Source organism: Wyeomyia smithii, chromosome 2, assembly GCF_029784165.1.
Source record: "Wyeomyia smithii strain HCP4-BCI-WySm-NY-G18 chromosome 2, ASM2978416v1, whole genome shotgun sequence".
Taxonomy (NCBI): Eukaryota; Metazoa; Arthropoda; class Insecta; order Diptera; family Culicidae; genus Wyeomyia; species Wyeomyia smithii.
Window position 1 is genome coordinate 200,862,177 of NC_073695.1, and position 13,049 is coordinate 200,875,225.

The 13,049-nt window shown below is 31.8% G+C and overlaps 1 protein-coding gene across 1 annotated transcript; it reads right to left on the minus strand.

The window, feature by feature from the left end:
* Positions 1-879: 879 nt before the first annotated feature.
* On the minus strand, positions 880-1,845 carry LOC129722422 (trypsin-1-like). Its single transcript, XM_055675855.1, has 3 exons — positions 1,605-1,845; positions 1,291-1,549; positions 880-1,233 (listed from the first exon to the last, which is right to left on the minus strand). The coding sequence occupies exons 1-3, from the start codon at positions 1,823-1,825 to the stop codon at positions 949-951; spliced, it is 765 nt and encodes a 254-aa protein (XP_055531830.1). The 5' UTR covers positions 1,826-1,845; the 3' UTR covers positions 880-948.
* Positions 1,846-13,049: the final 11,204 nt, after the last annotated feature.

Genomic DNA, 13,049 nt, shown 5'->3' on the forward strand with positions numbered 1-13,049 from the left:
GAGATATACGTAATGTGGACAATTACCGCGGAATTACATCGCTTTGTGCAGGTTCCAAACTACGTGAATTTCTGGTAGGAGATATCATATTTTCTGCTTCCAAATCAAACATTATACCGGGCGTTCTATTGACACGATTCTTGTTCAGTTTACGTCATTTTGCCTAAAGAAAATTGAGAATGGTGATCAAATCGATTCAAAGGCCGCCTTCGGCCGTGTTGATCATCGAATACTGATTGCAAAACTTTTTCGTATGTTTGCTATAATAATACCTGCGGCCAAATCAGATCATTTCACAAACAGCTCTGGCATTCCCCAAGGTAGCAACCTTGGTCCAGTATTATTCAACGACATGGAACTTCAGGGGATGATAGATCTTTTTCAAGATTGGTGCCTTTGAAACCGCATGACTATCAGTGCCCAAAAATGTTGTATTATAACGTTTACCCGTAAAACTACACCAATCATATGGAATTACCAAACATGTGGCACTCAACTTGAGCGAATTTGGGGGTCATCCTGGACATGGATATCACTTTGCTACTTCCGCCAATTATTCAATGTCTTCACTTTGTCTTTACGAAACACGAAATATCATTTTTGAAACCTCACGTATATTTGCTTGTAAAATGATAAATATGCGTCAATGAGTAGGATGTGCCCATTTGACACGGCACAATACAAATTAATGTTTTACGGAGCCAATTATATATCCATTTAATTGATCGAGTTTACGATTTGTAGAGTTTGGCCATGGTATGTTTTGGATATGGACATGAAACTCAAATTTTATGACAGTTGGATTTATCATAAAACTAATTACGTAAATGTTCAAAATCGTTATTTCTGTTAGAACATCATATAAAAAATCTGATAATATCACAGATTGAAATCACCTTTATTGAACTATTTCGTGGCTACTACATGATACCCTTCTGGTTCCGGTTCTCACATATGATACTTGATGAAATCGAGAAATTCCGAAACGCGTGTGTACACCGTCGGGTAACCGTTGAATGCGCAACCATAGCCCCAGGAAACAATGCCTACCAAAACACCTTTAACAACCAGTGGCCCACCAGAATCACCCTGGCAAGCGTCTATTCCGGCAGCACCAGCGCATAGATGATACGAGTAGACAGCGCCAAAATTTTCGTAAGCTCTGCTGCATGCCTTATTGCTAACAATTGGTACCGATACCTGTTGCAGGTGGCTTGTGCTGGGTCCCTGGAACTGAAAGAATTTATGATCAGTTATTTGGAAATTATGGTACGTCAGTCATGAGAATACATGAAGTCCACCCCATCCGGCTATTGAAGCTATGGTTCCTTCAGCAATTCGGAAATCTTTTTTCGGCAGCGTAATTGGTTTAATTGTTGAGTCGAATGATACAGATTTCGCTAATTTCAGTACCGCTATGTCGCATTCTAAAGACCAATCGTCGTACTCCGGATGTATGTTAATCTTAGATATGGCAACTAGTTTGCCCCCTTCATTTCGATATGTGGATCCTATCCGAACCGAAAAATCTGCAGGTTCTGAATGGGGGCTGAGAAAACCATGTTAGATTGTCACTTTACCGGATTAAATAATAGCCAACTCACTAGTGCACACAATGGGCAGCCGTTAGGACATGGTTCGCATTAAGAATAGATCCACCACACGTGTGAGATCCGGACTTCCGGAGCGAAATTTGATACGGATGTTTCTCTATGCGCGTATCGCTTCCTCCTACAATTCGAAATTGTACTCTAGGAACAGCTCCAAAGCAGCTCGTCACCACCGTACACAGCCACAGCACCACAACCACGCGAGTCTTCGACATGTTTGGACTCCTCACCGAACCACTAGTGAGCCGGAGGGTACCATCAAGTACACTTTTTATAATGGGGACATAAGTGAATTAGTTAAAAACCCTTGCATATCTTGGGACCGTTTCCACGCGTATCAGTTGGTTTCGATGAGGAAAGCCTGATAACGTGGGAGCCCATTTGCCGAGATTCAATGGACAAATCTAATTATTACAATGGAAGCATCTGTCGAAAGGAAATGTTCAGATTGGTGATAACGGGCGGATAGATAGTCCAACGGAGGAATATCGAAAACTATGACGAGTGATGCACGGGAAAAATTTATGTTTAAGTTTATGATGACAGCACAAGGGTAGAGACGGTAATTATGAAACATTGTCATTCTACTAAACTTGGAAGAAACATATTCGTACTTCTACCTTAGCTCCTGTTGTTTTTTTCCAATGTTTCGTTGGGGAAATTCCCAAATCAACCAAGGACTGGAAATTTACTAGAGTATACCGTTATGACTTCGAACCAGGCCCGGATTTAGTTCTGGGCCAACCATGAAGACCGAGTGGAGACCTTTTTTTGCTCGTCACCTTCAGCAAAACGTTAAGCCATTGCAAAATTTAAAATTTCTTACCTCAACATTTGTTAAGAAAACGGGGCCTCACGAAAATATCCTCCCGGGCCCCCCAGCACCTGAACCCGGCCCTGCTTCAAACATACTAAAATTGATTTTACCTGCCTGTGATGTGAGAACCAAATTATTCATCCTGGCAAATAGCGCTATGTTTTGATTTTTCTTTTTCAACCAATAATGGCTATAATACTATAATTAAGTAAAGACATCAGATGTTTTCAATCAATAGCACTAGTCGACAAAAACTGAAAAAGATGCTGCCCTAAAGCTCAAAATGGTTGCCCTAGGAAGATTGTAACTTTTTTAACCAATCCTGTGAAATTTGGTGCCTCTTGTCAGTGTAGAAATGCGTCAACCTACGTCAAAGTGTCGCATAATAATTGCTCGCCAGGTTCATCACTCCAACGTTGTGTTAACGAGAAGACTCATTTAGGTCTCTAAAAAAATGGTGCTGGTTAGGGGCACTAAAATTCACAGAAATGGTTCAAAAGCTATAATCTTTCCTTATTCCAGTTTGAGCTCTTAGGCCACACCTGTGTTGACTAGTGTAACTAAATGATAATATCAATAATTTCATCAATTAATAATACAATAATATCAATTTTAATTACAAAAAACAGGCACTTTTTAGGCTGGCTGACGAGCTAAAACCAAATTCAAAATTAATGTTTATGGTCTTTTAAAAACTGATTCGCAGTTAATTAGTCGGGTAAGGAACCAATTTTGGGCAGTTTATGCAGTGCATTGAGACGAATACCGAGTCTTGAAGTAAATACTTTCTCGATTATTTCTCGATACTTGGCACTTTGGCAGATTGTGTTTTGCAGGAGGTTTTCCTCAGCAATGGCATTTAAATGACTACAACTTAGGTTCAATTTTTTTTATTGAAGATTTTTGTGGTTTGCCCGGCATTACATATATTTGATAGACAGCAAGTTAATCATAATTTTCGTTCCTATCATTGAAATTGTCCCAAAAATAACAATACACGAGTTATCGTACGGGTGTTTTTTTTGTCGATTAGTTCTTGTGTAGTGCGATAACAATAGCCTGCAGTTTATCGGCAGAAACATCTTCTGCACACTGGTAGGGGCAGGCTACCCCGCCAGTGATCTGATACGCAGCTGATATATCAGCAAGAATAATTCTCCCGCACCGCCGTTACCCCGCTAGCAGCACGGACCACCATAAGATCGAGCGAGTGGAAGGCAACTACAAGTGGCATCTACAAGGCCATTGTGTCACAACGCGAAGCTGGATCGTCATTGTTTGTTCTGCGGAGACACTCGATTGATCCTACTATCAGCCGTTAGGTCGTGACTTAGACGTTCGGTGAAGTATTCACTTTAGAATTTTCTCATTATTAATATTATTACTATCAATATTATTATTATTATTATAATTATTATAATTATTATTATTATTGTTATTATTATTATTATTATTATTATTATTATTATTATTATTATTATTATTATTATTATTATTATTATTATTATTATTATTATTATTATTATTATTATTATTATTATTATTATTATTATTATTATTATTATTATTATTATTATTATTATTATTATTATTATTATTATGATTATTATTATTATTATTATTATTATTATTATTATTATTATTATTATTATTATTATTATTATTATTATTATTATTATTATTATTATTATTATTATTATTATTATTATTATTATTATTATTATTATTATTATTATTATTATTATTATTATTATTATTATTATTATTATTATTATTATTATTATTATTATTATTATTATTATTATTATTATTATTATTATTATTATTATTATTATTATTATTATTATTATTATTATTATTATTATTATTATTATTATTATTATTATTATTATTATTATTATTATTATTATTATTATTATTATTATTATTATTATTATTATTATTATTATTATTATTATTATTATTATTATTATTATTATTATTATTATTATTATTATTATTATTATTATTATTATTATTATTATTATTATTATTATTATTATTATTATTATTATTATTATTATTATTATTATTATTATTATTATTATTATTATTATTATTATTATTATTATTATTATTATTATTATTATTATTATTATTATTATTATTATTATTATTATTATTATTATTATTATTATTATTATTATTATTATTATTATTATTATTATTATTATTATTATTATTATTATTATTATTATTATTATTATTATTATTATTATTATTATTATTATTATTATTATTATTATTATTATTATTATTATTATTATTATTATTATTATTATTATTATTATTATTATTATTATTATTATTATTATTATTATTATTATTATTATTATTATTATTATTATTATTATTATTATTATTATTATTATTATTATTATTATTATTATTATTATTATTATTATTATTATTATTATTATTATTATTATTATTATTATTATTATTATTATTATTATTATTATTATTATTATTATTATTATTATTATTATTATTATTATTATTATTATTATTATTATTATTATTATTATTATTATTATTATTATTATTATTATTATTATTATTATTATTATTATTATTATTATTATTATTATTATTATTATTATTATTATTATTATTATTATTATTATTATTATTATTATTATTATTATTATTATTATTATTATTATTATTATTATTATTATTATTATTATTATTATTATTATTATTATTATTATTATTATTATTATTATTATTATTATTATTATTATTATTATTATTATTATTATTATTATTATTATTATTATTATTATTATTATTATTATTATTATTATTATTATTATTATTATTATTATTATTATTATTATTATTATTATTATTATTATTATTATTATTATTATTATTATTATTATTATTATTATTATTATTATTATTATTATTATTATTATTATTATTATTATTATTATTATTATTATTATTATTATTATTATTATTATTATTATTATTATTATTATTATTATTATTATTATTATTATTATTATTATTATTATTATTATTATTATTATTATTATTATTATTATTATTATTATTATTATTATTATTATTATTATTATTATTATTATTATTATTATTATTATTATTATTATTATTATTATTATTATTATTATTATTATTATTATTATTATTATTATTATTATTATTATTATTATTATTATTATTATTATTATTATTATTATTATTATTATTATTATTATTATTATTATTATTGTTATTATTATTATTATTATTATTATTATTATTATTATTATTATTATTATTATTATTATTATTATTATTATTATTATTATTATTATTATTATTATTATTATTATTATTATTATTATTATTATTATTATTATTATTATTATTATTATTATTATTATTATTATTATTATTATTATTATTATTATTATTATTATTATTATTATTATTATTATTATTATTATTATTATTATTATTATTATTATTATTATTATTATTATTATTATTATTATTATTATTATTATTATTATTATTATTATTATTATTATTATTATTATTATTATTATTATTATTATTATTATTATTATTATTATTATTATTATTATTATTATTATTATTATTATTATTATTATTATTATTATTATTATTATTATTATTTTTATTATTATTATTATTATTATTATTATTATTATTATTATTATTATTATTATTATTATTATTATTATTATTATTATTATTATTATTATTATTATTATTATTATTATTATTATTATTATTATTATTATTATTATTATTATTATTATTATTATTATTATTATTATTATTATTATTATTATTATTATTATTATTATTATTATTATTATTATTATTATTATTATTATTATTATTATTATTATTATTATTATTATTATTATTATTATTATTATTATTATTATTTTTATTATTATTATTATTATTATTATTATTATTATTATTATTATTATTATTATTATTATTATTATTATTATTATTATTATTATTATTATTATTATTATTATTATTATTATTATTATTATTATTATTATTATTATTATTATTATTATTATTATTATTATTATTATTATTATTATTATTATTATTATTATTATTATTATTATTATTATTATTATTATTATTATTATTATTATTATTATTATTATTATTATTATTATTATTATTATTATTATTATTATTATTATTATTATTATTATTATTATTATTATTATTATTATTATTATTATTATTATTATTATTATTATTATTATTATTATTATTATTACTATTATTATTATTATTATTATTATTATTATTATTATTATTATTATTATTATTATTATTATTATTATTATTATTATTATTATTATTATTATTATTATTATTATTATTATTATTATTATTATTATTATTATTATTATTATTATTATTATTATTATTATTATTATTATTATTATTATTATTATTATTATTATTATTATTATTATTATTATTATTATTATTATTATTATTATTATTATTATTATTATTATTATTATTATTATTATTATTATTATTATTATTATTATTATTATTATTATTATTATTATTATTATTATTATTATTATTATTATTATTATTATTATTATTATTATTATTATTATTATTATTATTATTATTATTATTATTATTATTATTATTATTATTATTATTATTATTATTATTATTATTATTATTATTATTATTATTATTATTATTATTATTATTATTATTATTATTATTATTATTATTATTATTATTATTATTATTATTATTATTATTATTATTATTATTATTATTATTATTATACGCGTCATCGCTCGAAGCTGCACTGCCAGAAGAGGGAGAGCTTGAAGAAGCCCCTCTAGGGGATCGCTGGAATGCCGTGAAAACAGCTATCAGCAGTGCTGCGGATGAAGTCCTGGGACACGTGCAACCGAATCGACGTAACGAGTGGTTTGACGAAGAATGTCGGCGGATTTTGGACGAGAAGAACGCAGCGCGGGCAACAATGCTGCGTAGAGCCACCCGTCAGAATGTGGAGCGATATAGACTGAAACGGAGGCAGCAAGTCCAACTCTTCAAGGAAAAAAAGCGTCGCCAGGAAGAGGAGGAATGTGAAGAACTCGAGCAGCTGCACCGCACACACGAAACACGAAAGTTCTACCAAAAACTCAACGGATCCCGCAGAGGCTTTGTCCCACGAGCCGAAATGTGTAGGGATAAGAATGGAGGCATTTTGACGGATGATCGTGAGGTGATCGAAAGGTGGAAGCAGCACTACGATGAACACCTGAATGGCGTGCAAGCAGGAGACCACAACAGGAGCGGAGAAGACGTGGTCGGTGCAACGAACGACGAAGATGTGCCACCCCCCACAATAAGCGAAGTTAAGGATGCGATCCGGCAGCTCAAGAACAACAAAGCGGCCGGAAAAGACGGCATCGGAGCTGAGCTTATTAAGATGGGCCCCGACAAACTGGCTAGCTCGCTGCATCGGCTGATCGTCGAGATTGGCTGATCGTCGAGATTTGGGAAACAGAACAGCTACCGGAGGAGTGGAAAGAAGGGGTTATCTGCCCCATATACAAAAAGGGCGACAAACTAGACTGCGAGAACTATCGAGCGATCACAGTCCTGAATGCCGCCTACAAAGTGTTTTCCCAGGTCATCTCCCAACGCCTGTCACCATTAGCCAGCAGGTTTGTAGGAAGCTATCAGGCCGGCTTCATGGAAGGACGGTCTACAACTGACCAAATCTTTACACTGCGGCAGATCCTCCAAAAGTGCCGTGAGTTTAGAGTCCCTACACACCATCTTTTCGTCGATTTTAAAGCCGCATACGATTCAATAAACCGACAAGAGCTATGGAAAATTCTAGACGAAAACGGCTTCCCGGGGAAGCTGACAAGACTGATTAAGGCTACGATGGAGGATGTGAAGTGTTGTGTGAGAATTTCGGGTGGAACGTCGGACCCATTCGAGTCTCACAGGGGGCTCCGACAAGGTGATGGTCTCTCCTGCTTATTGTTTAACGTCGCGCTAGAGGGTGTTATGAGACGAGCGGGGTTTGACATGCGGGGCACGATTTTCAACAGATCGGGTCAATTTATTTGCTTTGCGGATGACGTGGATATTGTCGGCAGAAAATTTGAGACGGTGGCAGACCAGTATACCCGACTGAAACGTGAAGCAGATAGGATCGGACTGAAGATTAATACGTCAAAAACTAAGTATATGCTTGCAGGTGGGTCCGAGCACGACAGGGCACGCCTAGGCAATACGGTAACAATCGACGGGGATGAGTTCGAGGTGGTCGACGAGTTTGTGTACCTCGGCTCTCTGGTAACTGAGAATAACGATACCAGCCGGGAGATAAGAAGACGTATTATCAGTGGAAGTCGTGCCTACTATGGGCTCCATAAAAAACTACGGTCGCAAAATCTGAGTCTTCGCACCAAGTGTATCCTGTACAAAACGCTAATAAGACCGGTCGTTCTCTTCGGGCATGAGACGTGGACAATGCTCGAGGAGGACTTGCGAGCACTCGGAGTTTTTGAACGTCGGGTGCTAAGAACCATCTTTGGCGGTGTGCAGGAGAACGGAGTGTGGAGGCGTAGGATGAACCACGAGCTTGCGCGCCTCTACGGTGAACCCAGTATTCAGAAAGTGGCTAAAGCTGGAAGGATACGCTGGGCTGGGCATGTAGCTAGAATGCCGGATAGCTACCCTGCAAAATTGGTGTTCGCTTCAAATCCGGCGGGAACGAGAAGGCGAGGGGCGCAACGAGCGAGATGGGTGGACCAGATGGAGCACGATCTGCAAAGTACCGGGTGCCCGCGGAACTGGAGGCAGGCAGCCATGGACCGAGTGAATTGGCGGAACCACGTTATGCAGGCCATGTCTTAGGACGTACGGCCATCTAAGTAAGTAAGTAATTATTATTATTATTATTATTATTATTATTATTATTATTATTATTATTATTATTATTATTATTATTATTATTATTATTATTATTATTATTATTATTATTATTATTATTATTATTATTATTATTATTATTATTATTATTATTATTATTATTATTATTATTATTATTATTATTATTATTATTATTATTATTATTATTATTATTATTATTATTATTATTATTATTATTATTATTATTATTATTATTATTATTATTATTAGTATTATTTCTATTGATATTATTACTACTATTACTGTCTTTTTTTTTATTTGATCCATTGTAGTTTGAAATATTGTTTTTAAAATTTAATATAAACTATTTGATCCCCCCACACATTCGAATATTTATCGTTTGTGTGCGGTAGAGCGTAACGCTCCCGTAAAATGGACGACATGCAGGTGCAACTTTTCCTGGATGTGGAAACAAATTGGGAAGAAATTGAAATTTCCCCCAGCAGTTCTCCCTTACCTTCCCCTGTACCAGCCCCGCTACCTAGCCCCGTACCAAGGGAACCGGAAATACGGGTAAAAGCTTACCCAGATGCCGCTAGCGGTCCCTACGTTGTTTACTTCCGGCCCATAAAAAACCTTTGAATATAATTTAAATAGGCAAAGACCTGGCAAAACAGTTTTCGGCCGTAACCGAGATTACGAAGGTGAGGCCGAACAAACTGCGAGTTGTCGTGAGTAGCTTGAAGCAAGCAAACGAAATTGCTAGCTACGAGCTCTTTACAAGGGAGTATCGCGTGTACATCCCTGCCAAGGGCGTGGAGATCGACGGTGTGGTTACCGAAGGAAGCCTCACGGTCGATGACATTTTGCGTCACGGGGTTGGCTGCTTCAAGAACCCCCTGATTCAAGATGTAAAGATACTGGATGTCAAGAAATTGCATTCAGTATCCATCGAAGAAGGGAAGAAGAAATTCCTCCCTTCAGATTCCTTCCGTGTAACATTCGCCGGATCCGCACTGCCGAACTACATCTCTTTGGACAGGGTTCGTCTGCCTGTACGCCTGTTCGTACCGCGGGTCATGCATTGCCAAAACTGTAAGCAGTTAGGTCATACAGCCACCTACTGCTGCAACAAGGCACGCTGCAGCAAGTGCGGAGGCAATCATGCTGAGACCGCTTGCAGTGAGGATACTGAAAAGTGTCTTTACTGCGAGGGAACTCGGCATGACCTTTCGGCGTGTCCCGCGTACAAACAGCGCGAGGAAAAAATTAAGCGTTCCCTTAAGGAACGATCAAAGCGCTCTTTCGCAGAAATGCTTAAGAGGGCTGAGCCACCCTCGACAGGAAACATCTTTTCCTTTTTGCCAACCGATGAGGGAACATCTGACGATCCCGTCGAAGGGTGTTCTTATGCCATGCCAGAAGGATCTAGGAAGAGGAGAATGATCAACTCTCCTAATCTTTCTCGCAAAGGTCGTAAGATAACCCCTAGCGGAATGACAAATAAGACAACACAAAAAGGAAGCGGTGAAGAAAAACCGAAGCAAGTACCCCCCGGTTTTAATTTCAAATCAAACCAGGAGTACCCACCGCTTCCTGGGGCACCAAAAACCCCTCGTGCACCCATTTCTCGATCAGAAGACACAAAAGAAACAGGGTTCATAAAATTCTCTGATATTGTGGACTGGATATTTAAAACATTCAACATACCAGATCCCCTTCAAAACATTCTTCTTGCCCTTCTCCCCACAGTGAAAACCTTTTTGAAGCAACTCACAGCAACTTGGCCCCTCATTTCAGCTATCGTATCTTTCGATGACTAATACGTCGAAAGAGGTTAAGAATTTTGTCACTGTGTTACAGTGGAACTGCAGAAGTATCATCCCCAAATTCGATTTATTTTCACATTTGATAAACACATACAATTGTGATGCGTTCGCGCTCTGTGAAACTTTTCTCAATTCAAACGATCAACTCAATTTTGAAAGCGTGCTTGACCTATCCCTCTGCTCGACATCACTAGCGTTAGATTGCCAGTGGAAAGTAATCAACGATCCCCACGGTAGTGATCATCTTCCAATCGTTATATCAATTGCTAATGGTTCAACTCCCCCGAACCCAATCAATATTTCCTACGACCTTACACGTACTATTGATTGGAAGCGTTATGAGTCTTTTATAGCGGAATCTATCGAGACTCACGAGGAACTTCCTCCGGAGGAAGAATACGCGTTCTTAGCTGGCTTGATAATCGACGCCGCGACTCAAGCTCAGACGAAACCGATACCCGGGGTAACGACTAGACAGCGCCCTCCCGACAAATGGTGGGACAAAGAGTGCTCTGAGCTGTACGCGCGAAGGTCCGCGGCGTATAAGGACTACCGGGAGTACGGCACTGTCAACCTACTTCGAAAGTACGAGGCACTGGGCAGGCAGATGAAGAGCTTAGTAAAGGCGAAAAAAGTAGGAGGGTGGTATTCAAGACACGACCGCATGACGTTGACTACCGTATTTTCTTATATTCCATCAAAACAAATAGTAGAGGGAATTGCAACTCCAGTATTTGTTGCAATTTTATCTAACAGTGCATTTCTGAATGCTGAATACTAGAAGAATGGATCTCTCTTATTTAATCGCTGTCATTTCATACATGCCGCATGACGTAGGACTCTATATTTTTCATCTAACAGTGCTTTCTTATTTGCTGACATTAGAGCGCTTTGAATAATAATTAATAAATAAAACAGAAAATTCAATTAGCCGCTTCTGTACCAAAATTTCGAGGCACCAAAAGGTGCCAGTTGCCGATTATAGTTTCCTGGTTAGTCCGTCCAGAATTCCAGCCATTTAAGTGTTTTGCAGTAGCCATTTACTACTAAAGCCACCAGCATTACGGGTGAAACCGGCACGAGATGACCGGTACTATTTTGTATTTCCTCCTTTCAGCTGCTATCACCTAGCGTCCGCATGTCACTGGTGCGGTTTTGGAATCAGAATGATGGGGCGCCGGCCGCTGTCGTAAAATTAACACCAACAAAAAGATGCATATTTGCAAGGTTTTTTCCGCTAGCAGCAGCATAAACATCGGAAACAGAAAGTGACAACAACAATAACAACAAAGTCAGATCGATTGTATCCGTTAGTGTCGACTGTGCTTGGGAAGAGAGGTAGTGATTGGCTGCGCGGTATGATTTAGACAATCGATATTAATTACCAATTTTTCAATAGTGTATCTCAAACAATAGTTTGTTTTTGTTACATAAATTTAACCGTAAAAGAATTTCTGATCGATTGATGCCAAAACCTCGAAAACCTGATTATAGATGACTGCAAAATAAGCGCTCAAAACCTGACCACTTTTCTCTGGTTTTCCCTGGTTGAATTACTAGATTTTTAAATTCAGGGGCCTAACTTCGATATAGACGTTAGTCAACGTCAAAAACGCGGATACTGGCGGCGGTTCGTAAACGCGTTGTTGAGGGAAACAGCGATGAGCACTCTTTGGGATACCGCCAGGCGCATGCGGAACCGTGACGTTTCGAATGAGAGTGAGGAGTATTCAGATCGCTGGATACTCGATTTTGCCAAAAAGGTCTGTCCGGACTCTGTACCGGAACAGAAAACCTTTCGCG

Bases quoted from the DNA above. Each gene is read 5' to 3' on its own strand.
- LOC129722422 (XM_055675855.1), bottom strand. From the start codon at position 1,825: ATGTCGAAGACTCGCGTGGTTGTGGTGCTGTGGCTGTGTACGGTGGTG. The intron at 1,550-1,604 runs GTGAGTTGGCTA...TGGTTTTCTCAG, and splicing joins GCTGCCCATTGTGTGCACTA to CCCCCATTCAGAACCTGCAG. The intron at 1,234-1,290 runs GTATTCTCATGA...AAATTCTTTCAG, and splicing joins CCGGATGGGGTGGACTTCAT to TTCCAGGGACCCAGCACAAG.